Raw genomic sequence first — 16,442 nt, forward strand, 5'->3', positions numbered from 1 at the left:
GGATATTGTTAATGGTATAATGGCATTGTGGTTATGTTATCAAGCACTTATCTTTTAGAGGCATGAGACCTGGAATTTGAGGAAGGAATTAGATGAAGTATAGTTGAAACATACTAGGTCACCAGGTAATGCTAGTGGTAAAGAGCCTGCCTGCCAATGCAGGAAATATAAGAGATGCAGGTTCGATCCGTGGGTCAGGAAGACCTCTAGAGAAGGGAATGGCAACCTACTCCAGTATTCTTGCCTAGAGAATCCCATGGACAGAAGAGCCTGGCGGGTTACAGTCCATAGGGTCACAAAGAGTCAGACACGACTGAAGCGATTTAGTACACACACAGCTGAAACAAGATTGCCTATGAGTTGTTAACTGTTGAAGTTGGATGACAGATATATAAGGGTTCATTATACTATTCTGACAACTTCTGCCTTTGACATTCTCCATTATTAAAAAGTTAAAACTGTTATGAAGAACAAAGATATTTAGAGAAATGAATTAAAAACTAAGGTATTAACGCATGTAATGATTTCAATGTTATGCAGGCTTGAAGCAGTGACCATCTGTATGTCCATCTATTTAGAAGACTAGTAGAGGCAAGAGGCACAGAAAACTGCTTTAGTTGATGCAGACCACTGTTTTTATTTTTTCTTATTTTTATTATTATTTTTTTTTTCATTTATTTTTATTAGTTGGAGGCTAATTACTTTACAATATTGTAGTGGTTTTTGCCATACACTGACATGAATCAGCCCTGCATTTACATGTGTTCCCCAAACTGATCCCTCCACATATGTCCCCTATCCTGATCCCCCCTCCCACCCCCCTCTCCATCCCATCCCTCTGGGTCTTCCCAGTGCTCCAGCCCTGAGCACTTGTCTCATGCATCCAACCTGGGCTGGTGATCTGTTTCACACTTGATAATATACATGTTTCAATGCTATTCTCTCAGATCATCCCACCCTCGCCTTCTCCCACAGAGTCCAAAAGTCTGTTTTATACATCTGTGTCTCTTTTTCTGTCCTGCACATAGGGTTATCGTTACCATCTTTTTAAATTCCATATATATGCATTAGTATACTGTATTGGTGTTTATCTTTCTGGCTTACTTCACTCTGTATAGACCACTGTTTTTGAAAATGCATCAGTGTTAACGATAAACAGTCCTTCAAGTTATAGGATATAACAGCAAACCACCAAATTCTTATGAAAAATAGAGATGAATAAAAAGTATGTGCATATGTTTACTGAAAGTGTAAGTCTTTATGTCAGGATATTAAAATCTGGACATCATAATTCACTGATTCATTGCCAAGGTAGAGGTTTAAATTTGTAGGTGAAATTCTATGTATTTCTTTGGGGAAAGAGGACCATAGCTTTTCTCAAAATCTTAACAGGATCTATGACACAGAAAAAGTTAAGAACTACCACCCTGAGGTGTAACCAGAAGTCCAAATGATGCACATACTAAAACTGGACTTCTTTAACTACTACAAAATGTGCTAAGATTCTGAAGTTCTCTGTGACAAGCTACAGGGAGGGTAGAGTGGGAGTTAGAAATAAAGTCTTTTCATTCTTGGTCTTTTTTTGTTCACAACATCAAGTTTTACATTCAGTCTGCCAATGACTTATCACAGTCTGGATAGTGTTAAAAATACCCCTCACCTGAGAGGGAAAGCCAAGAGCACAGAACAGTGACTTAGACGTCTAAGAACAAAATAGTCTTCAACATCACCAGCTGGATGAAATGCCCTTAAGCCAAAGTTTTTAGAGCTGCAGAGCTTACCAGAGGACAGTCTGGGAGCTGCAGCGGCAGGGCCCATGACACTGGGCTTCTCCGTCTGGTATGTGGCTGCTGCTAAGGTGGTGCTCTCAGCATCACTGTTGGTCTGGCCTGGGACCCCAAAGCTGGAGCTGGGGTAGCAAGCTTGGTACTGACTCTGACCAAGGATGGTATAGGTGGGATAGTCCTGTAGGTCAAAGGGGATAAGGGAGGAAAACAAGACTCAGAAAGAGCAAAACATGAACTTCAACACAAAAGACTTTCATGTCCCTTTCTCATAATTATTTTCCCTAAAACATTAATTTGACTTTTCGTTTACCTACCTATACGGTTTTCCACCTAAGCCAATGGTTTCTGTGGAAACCCAAGAGTCAAGAGGAGATGCTGAGGGTAAGGCTGAGAGGGAAGTGTCCCATGCATTGTACACACAAAGTCCATTTTCTACTATAATATTCTTTTTCTCCTACTTTATGTACAGAATTTCTGCATAGAATTTTTGAAGGAAAAATTCTACACTTTAAGAAGTTTATATACCACTGCACTAGATGGTAGTGCTTTTAAGGATAGATAAGCATGAACAAAAAAAGCACATATCCTACACAGTTTCCCAGCTTAAAAACTGAGTATATCTCTCTTTAAAAAAAAAAAAATCACATTTTCTTTAAAAATAAAGTTATTTCAAAATATTTGAAGGGAACTTTTGGTAGTTTCATAGGCACACACATGACAAAATTTATCAGGTCATAAACTGGAGCCTGTGTGGTTTACTGTTTATCAATTAAACCTTAAAAGCTATAAAAAATGGGTATGATGCACAGCTCAAACACATCTTAAAAAAATTCCACTGATATTGATACTGGTGACAAGTAGGAAGACACTAATTGATCAGATCAATTATTTATAAAGAGTACTGAGCATCTAGCATAAGCCAAATATAATTCAGTGTGTGTGTGTGTGTGTGAAAAACAAATATTAAAGAAAAGAGTAAGTCAAACTAGCTGAACTCAGGGAGTTAAAAATCTAGCAGGATATAAGGCAAAAGTATTTCCAACAAGTTAGCAATAAAAAATGAAAAAAGCAGAGACTTCCCTGGCAGTCCAGTGGTTAAAACTCCGAGCTTCCATTGCAGGGGGCACAGTTCAATCCCTATTCGGAAATCCATATGCTGTGTGGTGTGGCCAAAAAGAAAAAGGAAAAGCAAGAAAGAATTCCAGGAATGGTTGGATCAGGGCTGGGTAAGGAAAAAAAAATTGAAGATGACTGCTCTGGTTTTATGTGTAGCTATACTAAAAAACAGTGTGCGCTCTAAGTTGCTTCAGTCATTTCCGACTCTTCGTGACCCTGTGGACTGTAGCCTGACAGGCTCCTCTGTCCATGGGGTTCTCCAGGCAAGAATACTGGAGTGAACTGCCATGCCCTCCTCCAAGGGGATCTTCCCAACCCAGGGATTGAACCTGCGTGTCTTATGTCTCCGGCATCGACAGGTGGGTAACTGACAGGAATTGAGACACTGTAGGAAAAGTGGCATTACTTTTGGAGGATAACGAATAGCAGAAAGGGTGGAAAGAAAAGTTGGTTTTAGATATGGTTAACTTAGGGAAACAACAGGATATTAAAGGAAAAAAGCCAATCAATCAGCAGGAAGCCTGTAGATATCACGAGGTCAGGACTAGACTCTTCCTTTTGGAAGTAGTAAATGGACACTGTGAATGTGTAAACATTCCTGGGGATGAAATAATAAACATGTGGAAAACTAAATACAGACTGTCCATGACTGAAGCCAGGATATGAAAGGGAGAGAGATGTTGCCCTGAAGAGTTCCAGGTACACAGCAGGAACTCAATAAATACTTGGGGACTAGAAGAACAAACAAATACAAAAGCAGTCAAACATAAAATGTGAACCAGAATAGTAATATTAACTGTAGCCAGGAGAAAAGATCCATGGAGACTGTGGTTGATAATACTAATTGCTACAGAGAAAACAACAAATAAAAACATAACAACAAAACCAAAAAACTCCTAAAACACTGAAGATGTTACCAGTGATCTAAACATAAAGTTAGCACAACAGTGATCAAGACCAGACCACAAGGAATTCACAATCAAATGAGTGGCTAAATAGGGAGCAGATAAAATCATATCATTCAGTCTCAGCAGAGGAATGAGAGAGACTGGATAGTAGCCTGAGAAACCATCCTAGGTCCTAGCTCTGGGAGCATCCAGAAAAAGGTCTCTCCACAGCCCATACTGGTTGTTTCTTAGAACTGGCAAACCGATAATGAAAAGAAGGGAGGAAGAGCTAGTTAGATGAACCGTATCAAGTAGGATGAACAAAAGGAGCACCATACCTGGTTTGAGATGCTGGAAACTGCTGCTGTTGGAATATTGGCAATAGCAGATGAAGTGGGTATCAGGCTGGCATTTGTGCTTGAAGCTATAAGATGCAAAGTGTTAAAAGATATTATGCAAAAAGCTCAAAGAAATTGAAAATATATTCTGTCCTAAGTAAACAGATTGACAAGGAGATAAGAAACACTGGCAAAGGAAATAGATACTAGATACCAGTTTTGCTCTTTTGCATGCCATACCTTAATTGAGATTTAATTAGAAATAAAGCAGTTCACACATTTCTCCTGTTTCAACTTGAGTCTTCAACTATTTCTACTAAAGTCCTAGAAGGACACAACACAATGCACTGGTTCATGCTAATGATACTAAGGAAATCAGAAGCTAAACCAGATCATTCCAGTCCATCTGGCATCTCTGGCAGCTGCAAAAGGACTCACCTGCAGTGTGACCTACTGACACCAGTAAAAACAACAAAAGCTCTGGCAAATCCACATGTAATTCCTATACTGTGATATTTACTGTCATTTGCCCAAAATTATGCCTTTTCTGGTGCAACACAATTACTTTGAGCAACTGAGGTAGCTCTCCAAATTCTAAAGTGTTTAGGGTTGCTTCAACAAACACCACGTTCTGGCATTTAATGATTTCACCAATGAGCCTGGAAACACTCGGAAAGTATTCAATACTATTCTGGTCAGGTAAAAAAAAATTTAAGCTACTTAGGCTGCCTGTGTCAGGACAAGGAATTTGGGTTAAGTTTTTCACACCCTTCTATCACAAATTTCACCTGCGTTTTATCAAATCCAGTGACTAGCATTTGCCACACTGATTTTTTTTTTCCCCAGGAGGACAATATAAGTGATATTGTGAGGTACTTACTGCTCCTGAACTTCTCCTTCACTCATCATAAACATGCTTACCCTTGGTTCCTACTGCAGTCACACACACAGTAAACGTTCACCATCAGTTAGATCAGACCATCTGACTACCTATCCCATTGATGACAAAGTCCTCAGAGGGCAAGTTACTAGGAAAATCTCTATTAACAGCAGTGCAGGTGAACAAATGTGGCAGAAACTTGAGAGTCCTGGTCAAAATCAAGAGGGAATTTTTATCCCTTTCCCCAAGGCTACTTTGCTTAAAGTCTAAAAGAGACTGAAGCAAGTTGGACATAAGGAACAGCTACTGAGGCAACAGTAGCTTCAGAAGACTTGGGACAAAGAAGAGTTCATTTGTCCACAGTCACAAAGTTAAAGGTAAATAGCCAAACGATAATTGGGATCTCCCAATTCTTCATTCAGTGCCTTTTCTTTCCCAAGTTAGGGATCAGATTTCCTCACTACTCAGGGAGATTTTCTTCTCTATAGTACTCCCTCCCACACTAAATGAAACAGATTTTATACTCTTATAGATAATATTTTCTTCCCATCAATATTTTTCACCCTAAGGGGAAGTCCTAAGAAATTACTGTATATAAGCTAGATGATTCTGTAAGTAGCTTTTAAATTATTCTTGAAGGAAAAGAATTTTGGGTACATTCCAGATTCTATTACCAATGCATTATGCTAGGCAGGCCTGCTGACTGAACATAGGTGATTTAATGTCAGAAAGATGAAGAATTTACTTAATCTCTTAAGGTTATCTCTTCCAGCAAAGTTTGTTTTTAGATCAATTTTTCTTTAGCTCTAGTCCTAGCATATACTCCTCTGTTTCTCCTGCTGCTGCTGCTAAGTCGCTTCAGTCATGTCCGACTCTGTGCAACCCCATAGATGGCAGCCCATCAGGCTCCTCTGTCCCTGGGATTCTCCAGGCAAGAATACTGGAGTGGGTTGCCATTTCCTTCTCTAATGCGTGAAAGTGAAATCACTCAGTCGTGTCCGACTCTTTGTGACCCCATGGACTGTAGCCTACCAGGCTCCTCCATCCATGGTATTTTCCAGGCAAGAGTATTGGAGTAGGTTGCTATTTCCTTCTCCATCTGTTCCTCCTATTTACCTTTAACTCTGTTCTACCTTCTTAATAATTTATAAATGGTTAGAGGTTCAACTTATTCATATCTGATCTCTACACACACACAGGGAAAAAGGTATTCTGACGAAGTAGTTTTATAAATTTAACAATTTTCAATTTTACTAGAGGTAAAAAGGTAGACCTAAAAAACAACCGGCCACATACTCTAATTATCCATGACAGGAAGTTTAACGTCTTGATTAGCTAGTTGCTGATATGAAGTTTTTAACAAGTACAGTACTAAACATCACAAATTACTCTCAGCAATAGTGGCTTCCATTACAGAAAATGTTGGTCTGCCAACCTAGAAAGTTTAAGGGCTTAATAACAGTTCTTTCCTCAACTCAATCAAATCATTCCTAAAGTGTCATTCATTTACTCATCTGTTCATCAAACCAGGCTGTACGATGTGCCCAGAAACTGTTCCAGTCACTGGGGAATACAGAAGTGAAGACAATGCCTGCCCTCATGTTATTTAAATTCTAGTGATATAAGTCAGATGACAATTAAGTAATATTTATTTAGGTTCTTGTAACCAGAATTGAAGCTAAACTCACCTTAAAATATACACAATCATTACATACCCTACCTCCTGCACTCAAAGTCAGGCACCTCAAAAAAAAAAAAAAAACACTGATCATCCCACAGAAATATATATGTAGGTCTCAACGACAACAAATTTAACCGCTGACTTAAAAAAACAGAAGCAGCAGCAACAAAATATACAACAAAAAGAATAAATTTCAAGGATCATTTAAAACTCAAGTGGTAACTCCTATTGATATATGTATATCTAAAGACTATTAGCTCCCCAAGTGCCAGTGGGAAGGCCAACTGTTTTTGGAGTGTTTTCACTCCTGTTTTGACAATGAAACCGTGAAATCATAGGAAGATAAGCTTCTGAGAACCATGCCCCACTCAAGATCGACCTGAAGCAGTCAGGATACACAGACAGCTTTAATGAGAAGGCTGTGGTTACAGAACTGTGAGAGGCAAAGTTATGCGACATTACCCCACAGCTGGAGGGTAACCCAAGGGTTAATGGCACATAGAAGTTGGTGCAAGATTTAGTTCCTACCCACCTCACTAATTTTATATATGTCTTTCCACCACCCTTGCTCACCCCAGCTTTAGAGTTACTGAAAACAAGACCCTCTTTCTCACTTGAGGACCTTTGCAATGTCGCTCTCACTGCCTGGATTGTTCTCCCAGGCCTGTCCCTCTTGCCCTCCAGCTTGATGGGTCCTGGTCAGCATGTCTATATCCTAAGACTCTGATTCCTCTATTAAAACGAACTCCTTTCTTGTCTCCCCAGTCACAACAACCAGTTCTTTTCCCCTTTCAGAGCACTTTTTCAAAATTTATTTCTTCCTTTACTTTTCTGTTCTCTGCCTCCCCTCCTAGTCCGTAAGCTACATGAAGGCAGAATGTTGCTATTTTATTCATTACCTTCAACATCTAGCAAAATGCCTGGCCTGTAGTAAGTGATGCTCAATAAATACTCATGGGATTTATGAATAACAGCATGTCAAGGTTATCAAAAACAAGTGAAGTGTGAAAAACTGCAGTCAAGAGAAGCCTAAAAAAAACATGACAATCAAATGAAATGTGGTGTCTTGGATGAGATCCTGGAATAGAAAAAGGACATCAGGTAAACACTAAGGCAATCTAAATAAACCTATGATTTAATTAATAATAATGTACCAATATTAGTTCATTAATCATAACAAATGTTCCATTCTAATGTAAGATATTAATAGTAAGGAAAACTGTGTGTAGGAAAGGGCATATATAACTCTATCATCTGCTCAGTTTTTCTACAGATTTAAATACAATAAAAAAGAGCCTATTAAAATACAAAACAAATCTCCTAGTCAACGAAAGACTATTATGTGTCACCAACACTATTAGAGCCCAAAGACATTCGCTGAACATCAAGGCTGGGTTAAAATTAATTTTGAAAATTCTAAAACTAATCTTATTTTAACCATTTCAACTCAAGAAAATAACCAGCGATTTGGCCACATAGTCACAGACACTCTAGGAAAAGGTTGATATAAACAACCCAAATCTATTTAATCAAAGGGTTTTCATGAGCATTGAAGTAGAAACTAAAGAAAAGATTTTGATCAGAATTGATCAAGCCAGAAGTGGAATTTGCTATAATTTCTCTAATTTCTCCAAGGGATGGGCTATTGTCAACTATTGAAAGCTTTTGGAGGGGATGAGGGGACATTGCCATTTTGATTACTTTAAAAAAAAAAAAAAATCAGTACAATGCTCCTTGCTTTTATTCCATGCTGTGACTGGGTAATTACACGGGAGTGGGTGGGAAGCGGGGGGAGATGAAGCCCTGAAGAGCTAAATAACATTCATTAGCCAAGCTAATGGAAATGAAAAGTAGGGGTGAGAAGAGTGATACTGATAGTGGAGAATTCAGGTACTCAAATGTGCCAAAAACATCCATATTTCATTTCAGCTAATTGTTACTACCTTCTTTCTACCAACTTTTTCTCAGAATAAATGGCAAAAATTGACAACTTGATGGTTAATTTCTGCCTTAATTTCTACCCTGTGCCAAAGCTCTAATGAAGAATATAAAGGGCCAATAGATTAACCAGAAAAGGGAAGGGAAATGAATTTAAATATTTGCTACTATAGGTTCTCAGTTTGGGGAGCTGATATTGATACCATGACTTCAACACTGAAAATCATAAACATTACACTCATATGCTGGGGCCAGACTGCCCAGCTTACATCTTTGACTTATCCACTGTGTCTTATGTGCCAAATCTGTAAAATGAGATTAATGACAGTACTTCTATCATAGGTGTGTTATGATTATTACATGAGTAACACTTATCTGCTGCTAAAACAATGCTAAACATATAATACAAACTTATAAATACCAACAATAATCATTAGCACAATGGAGGAAACTGGGTTAATTGATCTAAAGGGAGAAAATGTACTAAAAGGTAAAGAAATTAGGATAGTGGCAAATTAAGTCACAGAATGGCTTTGTGACTTTTTTAAAGCAATGGGTCTTAAACCCCCACAAGGTGGTTCTTCTTGTTTTACAAGGAGGGAGAAGTAAGCTCAGCTACCAGGTTCCACAAATTCAAGATACAACTAGAGAGGAGTGGTGGTTCTACACCTTGGAAGAGGATTATTAATATAAAAGAACTTGCTTTTCTTTCATGACCAAGGTGTAGTCATCAGAGATATAAATGTTTAGGAGGGACCTGTCTACCAGACTTGCCTGTAGTTGGACCCCAAAGCCTACCAACCTAGAGAAACACTTTATAAAAATGAAGAGGGTTAGAGAAGAAGATAAAGTCATGCTCTTAAGTTTTTCCCCTCCTGGCTTGTTCCTATTTTAGAAAGAAAGAACGGGGAGGGGGGGGTGGAAAGAAAGGAAAATAAGAAAAGAGGAGACTTGCTAAACAATAAGAGACAGAGGTAGCTCAGAGTAAGGTCTTAGGAATGTAACCAGTTCTGTTCCCAATAGACCAAGAAAAAGTAGTTCTTCATCATTTTATTGAAAACAGTTAACACCGAAAATCAAAACATTTTAATATAATCTAAATAAGAACATTTTTTTATCCCAACATTTGTATCTTAAGAATACCTCTGACCAGTTTTCACTGTCCTAACTTCATCTCTCTAGCACCACCATTTTATAATGAGTAATATTTAAAAGCTAGGAGAAAGGAGGCAGATGAGAAGCCAAGTTGATGGACATTAATTCCCCATTTGGAGCAATGACAAATTCCCTGCATTAGACTTGAAAGGATAGGGAATTAACTCAATAGTGCCTTACGAGTTTCTTTGTCTTCATTCCTAATAGTCCTGTTTTAATTCTAACCTTTCAGAAGAAAAATCTGGGAAGGCAGAGGGGTTTAGAGTTCAAGCTTTAATGCTATGCTTTTCATCACAAAATAGAAACAAGACTGAATTTTTTGGCAAGAAAAATGCTTACCAAGAAGTACAAAACGGGGGAGGAGGTATGACAAAAACCACAGCAGAAAAGCAGCACGCACGTTATAGAGTAGCACTCATCTCACCTTCCACTCTATTTGCACATCACAGAAAAGAAGTCAGCAGAGCTCTAACCTACAGTCTTCGCTCATTTACAGGACAAAATGTCACTGAAAACAGACTAGAACAAAATCAGACAGGTTTTCTGGACACCAACATGCAAAAGAGGAGTCTTCAATTCTATTAAGCAGTTCACGAAGGCTTAAACTACTTATGAACCTCACTCCTAAGTTCTGGTTTGTCTAACACAAAAAGCATGCACAAATGCAAATATCCTGTATCACCCAATATGTTTGGAGATACAGGTAGATTAAAAACAAAAAAACAGTAATAATTAAAAAAAAATGAAACACACACACCCATGCCTGTTTACCTTGAATGGGGTAAGAATAATGTGCTGGGCTTGGCTGGCTTGTGGTTAGCCCTGTAGTGCAGGTAAGAACACTGTGTTGACTTGGAGATGGAGTCTGAATTAAACCACTTTCAGGTTTCATACCTGGCCACAATGCACCTGAATCAGATAAATTGGACCAATTACAAACAATACACTGGGACTGAGGAGCATGGTTATGCTTTCAAATATCAGCCAGTAGGTTTAAAATCTAAATCTTAAAACAAAAATAAATTTGCTTGTAAGAGAAAAATAACTGAATCTCCCACTTGTAATATACCACAAGCAAATACAATTTCAAAGAATTGGAAGTGGGGCCATAGAAATAAAAATCCTGTCAAAAACCCCAGTAATATATGTATATAAGTTCACCTCAATGGTTGGGGGAAATTGATCAGGAGTCAGAAAAAGAGCTACTGACACCCAAGTGTTGTTGTAAAGAGTATCTGACATTCAAATCATTTGTGTGCATTGTCAAGGTGGGAGATATTCCACATACGTTTAAAATTCACTTACCCATTAAATAAGAACCAGATTTTCCTAAAATGTATATATATACTTCTCTGCCTCCTTAAGCTGGTTATTTTGTTACCTTTGTTTCTTGTGATTAGGAAAGACATACCTGTTTACTTTCATAAATTAAAAACATTAACAGAAATAGGTAATTCCTAATTTTTAGAAAAAATAAAGTCACATATAATCCCACCATCCAGACTTAACCACTATTCAGTTTGCATAAGAGCCACTAAGATTTCTTCTGTTTACAATCTTGTTTTTCCTTTTTAATCAAAATGGGATGTTACCTACTGTTCATAATTTGCTCTTCCACATAATATCTGAGAGACATCTTTCCCTGTCAGAACATAAAAATCCACCTCACACTGACAGATATCACAGCTATTCACTTTTTAAATTTAATCACAATGCTCCTAGGTGGCAATCTTTTAAAAATATATTCATACTCTTTCCTATCTTCTTAGCAGGGGGAACATACCTTTTTTCAGAATTAATATTTTCAAGAGCACTTCTGTGCTGTGCCATGTACATTACAGAAACATCCTCAGAGACTACTGCAATATGTCAAGACATCTGCTTAGTACTAAATAGAACTCAATTACAGTTCTATGATTTGAAGCTTCTTGTATCTCTTTGCTTTTTCTCGGTGATCTGTCACTTCTTGACAATCTTCTATTTCTTGCTGTATCTCCTTTTTCATCTTTAAGAAAAGCATGCTTCTACATGAGAGTCTAAGGATATCCTTTATGAATGAATTGTTTCTGTCATAATTTTGGCTATGCAAAAGTCTATTAAAAGCCTCACTGTGCTCTGAATAGTTATGGCTACTGGATCAAGATAGTTGAAGCTGATAACTGGGTCCAAGAAGATTCACTGATGAAACACATTCCAGGTAGGAAATCAGTATGAAGGTCAGCCACAGCTTCAAATTCAGTATTACCTCATTTCACATACTCTTAATCTGGTAAGAAATTTGTAAATATATAATGCTTTGATAGTAAAGACCTCTGCTTCACCAGGGCATTCAGATATCTTAGTGTAACTCAGATCTATAAAATCTGTTGATAAGTAGATACAAGAACAGTAAAAGGAGATGTGAAAATCTTAAAAGGTTGACAATGGAACATAGTAACTGCCTTGTCTCAAACTATTTTTTTAAACTGAAGTACAGTTAACATGTTGTGCTAGTTTCTGCTGTATGACAAAGTGATTCATATATACATGTATATATACATATATGTACACACACACACACACAGATTCTTTTCCATTATAGGCTAGTATAAAATATTAAGTACAGTTTCCTGTGCTATACAGTATAGGTTCTTGTTGTTTACCTATTTTATATATTGTAGTGTGTATATGTTAATCCAAAACTCCAAATTTAACAAACCCTTAAAGCATTAAAAAGTCATAGTCTTTTCTCACCTATTAAACACATGAAATAACTTATTTGAAGAGATTAAGAAACACCAACATCTTAGCATGAATTAGAAGGGCTGTCCCCCTCCTCACTTAGTTCATGATGATTTTTAGTCTTGTCCAGGTAAGCCACAGCTAAAGTCCTTGCTATGGTTGACATTTAACAATAAAAAATATTTGAGAATATAGTTTTTTAAATGTTTATGATGTGAAATTTGAGTATCAGTGCTAAGATTCTTGGTAATTGACTATCATATTTTTTAGAAACAACTTGCCATTCCAGTGTCACAATAACTTTGATTTATTGTCATCAATTTTTTTTTTTTCTAAATAGGTTCTGAACCTGGGGTGCTGGATTTGTGAACATGTTTATTATTACACTGTACTAAAATACGATCTTACTAATAAGAATAATATTAACGGAGAGGGTTTTGCTAGTCTCATTATTTAGTATATATTCTTAAAAGTTTCAAAATGTGTAATTTTTATTAATTGGTCTTTCTTATAAGATCAAAAATTAGTGCAAAATATCCAAGACAAGTTTGATCAAATAGCTAGTTTGAATGTTTTTGGCCGGAAACATGAAGTATAAACATGAAGTATATTTAATACTGTTTTATAAAGAATAAAGGAATAAAAGACAACATGGACACTGCTTCCGGCATCACTGTAGCCCTGCTCTTTAAGCCCTTCCTTGAAAAGCGCTCTTCCTAGAATTTCAAGTAACAAGTAGCATGACCACCAAATAGTCTGACTGAAGAGCACTACTGCCAACATCAAAGAAATAAAATCCTGGCTTCCTGACTCCTAGTCCACTGTTCTTTGCCCGTAAGTTCAGACTTTCTCAAGTCATTTAAGCACCAAGAGCCTGATGTAGAGCAACAGCTGATCAAAAAATGGCAAAGGAATTTTTGTCTCCGAGTGCTATGCTCCTGTGGCCCCACGGTGGGGTCTCATCACTAACTCTACCCACGTTTCTCAGCCCAAGTACTTCTCTATGTGTTAGTTACTAACCAAACTAATCTGAGCACCTCACTTTGCAGTAATGTGTATCAGAGTAGTGGCACTTTAGAGAAGACTATGCATGCTCAGTCACTAAGCTGTGTCTGACTCTTTGCAACCTGACAGACTAGAGCCTACCAGGCTCCTCTGTCCACTGGGTTTCCCAGTCAAGAATATTGGAATGGGCTGCCATCTCCTTCTCCAGGTTAGAGAAGATTAGTTTAGTTAAGAACTGAAGTACATGTAAATGCTAGGAAAAAACATGAAGAAATATCTTGTTGATATAATAGCTCACTGGGATGAGCTATTATAAATACTAAATAATCTGAGTACTTTTGTTAATAATAAAATAAGTAGATGTGTATTATAGATAATTGATAAACTATAGAAAATGAAAAGAAAAACATTGCATAGTATCATCATACAGAAAAAAATATAGGCAGTTCTCGCTTTTGCATGGGACTGTGTTAACTGAAACCTGTACACAGTGGAACTGTGTCCTCATTTTGCATGCTTCTTCAGTAACTGAGATCAAACCTGTACTGTTAACATTCAGCTTTTTTTCCAAATTATTCTTTATGTAGTATTTTTTAAAAATACTTAGTATATTATATTTTCAGTTTCATATACTGCTTTTTTCAATTAATAATGAGCCATGTTTTCATGACACTAAGTATTCTTTAAGAATATGTTTATAATGGCTACACAGTTTCCCATTCTATGAATCCACTGCAGTTTAACACACATCTTTCCATTCAATATGTTGGCTGTTTCCAATCTTTTGCTATTGTAAACAGTGCTGTGATGAGTATCTTGGTAGTAAATTTTTGTGGTTATCACTAATTAATTTCCTAGGATAAATCCCTAGGAGGGATTACTAAGGGAAATGACATGAACATCCTTAAGACTCTTAATACTACTGTCAAATCTCCATCTCACATTAAACCTCTTTTAAAAGAAGGCAGAACAATGGAGGTTAAGCCAATCTTTTGTGAGCTCCTAAAAACAAGTAAGTACCCTTTCCCTCACACACATTCAATCAGATCACTGGAAGTTAAACCTCAAATCCTTACTCTGCCATCTCATCATTTCTATAGAGCTGTGAAAAGATGACCACTATTCCTTTATTTTTAAAGATCTGTCATAATATGGGCTTCCAAGATTTCCTTTGCCTTCTCTCACTTCTTTAAAAGGAGGAAACTTTAATTTCATCTCAAGTCTAATATTAACTTTTTCATACACACCTAAATTTATGAGCACTTCTGGATTTAAACAGATTGGGGTGCAATTCTAATCCAAGGCATTTACTAACTGTATGACCTCAGGTTAGTCACTTAATGCTTCTAAACCTGCTTCCTCATCTGTAAGCAGGGATAATGCTACCACTTACTGACTGTTGGTTTGGAATAAACAAGAAAATAATGTAAAATGTGAAGTACTTATTCTCAGCATACTTCTTGGCACAGTAAGCACTCATTATTATTTCAATGGCAAAGCCAAAGAAAGCTCAAACTACCGCACAATCGCACTCATCTCACACACTAGCAAAGTAATGCTCAAAATTCTCCAAGCCAGGCTTTAACAGTATGTGAATCGAGAACTTCCAGATGTTCAAGCTGCCTTTCGAGGAACCAGACATCAAACTACCAACATCCACTCGATCACCGAAAAAGCAAGAGAGCCAGAAAAACATCTACTTTTGCTTTTATCGACTATGCCAAAGCCTTTGACTGTGTGGATCACAACAAACTGTGGAAAATTCTGAAAGAGATGGGAATACCAGACCACCTGACCAGCCTCCTGAGAAATCTGTATGCAGGTCAAGAAGTAACAGTTAGAACTGGACAAGGAACAACAGACTGGTTCTAAATAGGGAAAGGAATACATCAAGGCTGTATATTGTCATCTTGCTTATTTAATAACTTATATGCAGAGTACATCATGAGAAACACTAGGCTGGATGAAGCACAAGCTGGAATTAAGATTGTCGGGAGAAACATCAATAACCTCAGATATACAGATGACACCACCCTTATGGCAGAAAGCGAAGAACTAATGAGCTTCTTGATGAAAGTGAAAGAGGAGAGTGAAAAAGTTGGCTTAAAATTCAACATTCAGAAAACTAAGATCATGGCATCTGGTCCCATCATTTCATGGCAAACAGATGGGAAAACAATGGAAACAGTAACAAGACTTTATTTTCTTGGGGCTCCAAAATCATTGCAGATGGTGACTGCAGCCATGAAATTATAAGACACTTGCTCCTTGGAAGAAAAGTTATGACCAACCTAAACAGCATACTAAAAAGCAGAGACATTCCTTTGTCAACAAAGGTCCATCTAATCAAAGCTACAGTTTTTTCAGTAGTCATGTATGGATGTGTGCCTGGAGAATCCCAGGGACTGGGGAGCCTGGTGGGCTGCTGTCTATGGGATCGCACAGAGTCGGACATGACTGGAGTGACTGAGCAGCAGCAGCAGCGTGTATGGATATGAAAGATGGGCCATAAAGAAAGCTGAGCACCGAAGAATTGATGTTTTTAAACTGTGTGTGGTGTTGGAGAAGAATCTTGAGAGTCCCGTGGAAATCAAGGAGATCCAACCAGTCCATCCTAAAGGAGATCAGTCCCGAGTATACATTGGAAGGCCTGATGCTAAAGCTGAAACTCCAATACTTTGGCCACATGATGCGAAAAACTGATTTACTGGAAAAGACCCTGATGCTGTGAAAGAGTGAAGGCGGGAGAAGAAGGGGACGACAGAAGATGAGATGGTTGGATAGCATCACCAACTCAATGGACATGAGTTTGAGTAAACTCTGGGAGTTGGTGATGGACAGGGAGGCCTGGTGTGCTGTAGTCCATGGGGTCGCAAAGGGTTGGACACGACTGAGCGACTGAACTGAACTGATGATGATGATGATTATTATTGT

General features: G+C 37.7%; 1 protein-coding gene across 4 annotated transcripts in view; it reads right to left on the bottom strand.

Annotated features, from left to right (window-relative positions):
• EYA3 (EYA transcriptional coactivator and phosphatase 3) overlaps positions 1-16,442 on the bottom strand; it is an 88,836-nt gene that overhangs the window by 27,851 nt on the left and 44,543 nt on the right. For 3 of the 4 annotated variants that reach the window (XM_061148349.1, XM_061148348.1, XM_061148351.1), the window contains exons 7-9: positions 10,554-10,691; positions 4,129-4,214; positions 1,782-1,965 (exon numbers count right to left, since the gene is read on the bottom strand). In XM_061148349.1, the coding sequence (XP_061004332.1) occupies positions 1,782-1,965; positions 4,129-4,214; positions 10,554-10,691 (408 nt within the window). The remainder of the gene's footprint in view (positions 1-1,781; positions 1,966-4,128; positions 4,215-10,553; positions 10,692-16,442) is intronic. The other variant, XM_061148350.1, reaches the window with a different exon arrangement.

This window comes from Dama dama, chromosome 8, assembly GCF_033118175.1.
Source record: "Dama dama isolate Ldn47 chromosome 8, ASM3311817v1, whole genome shotgun sequence".
Classification (NCBI taxonomy): Eukaryota; Metazoa; Chordata; class Mammalia; order Artiodactyla; family Cervidae; genus Dama; species Dama dama.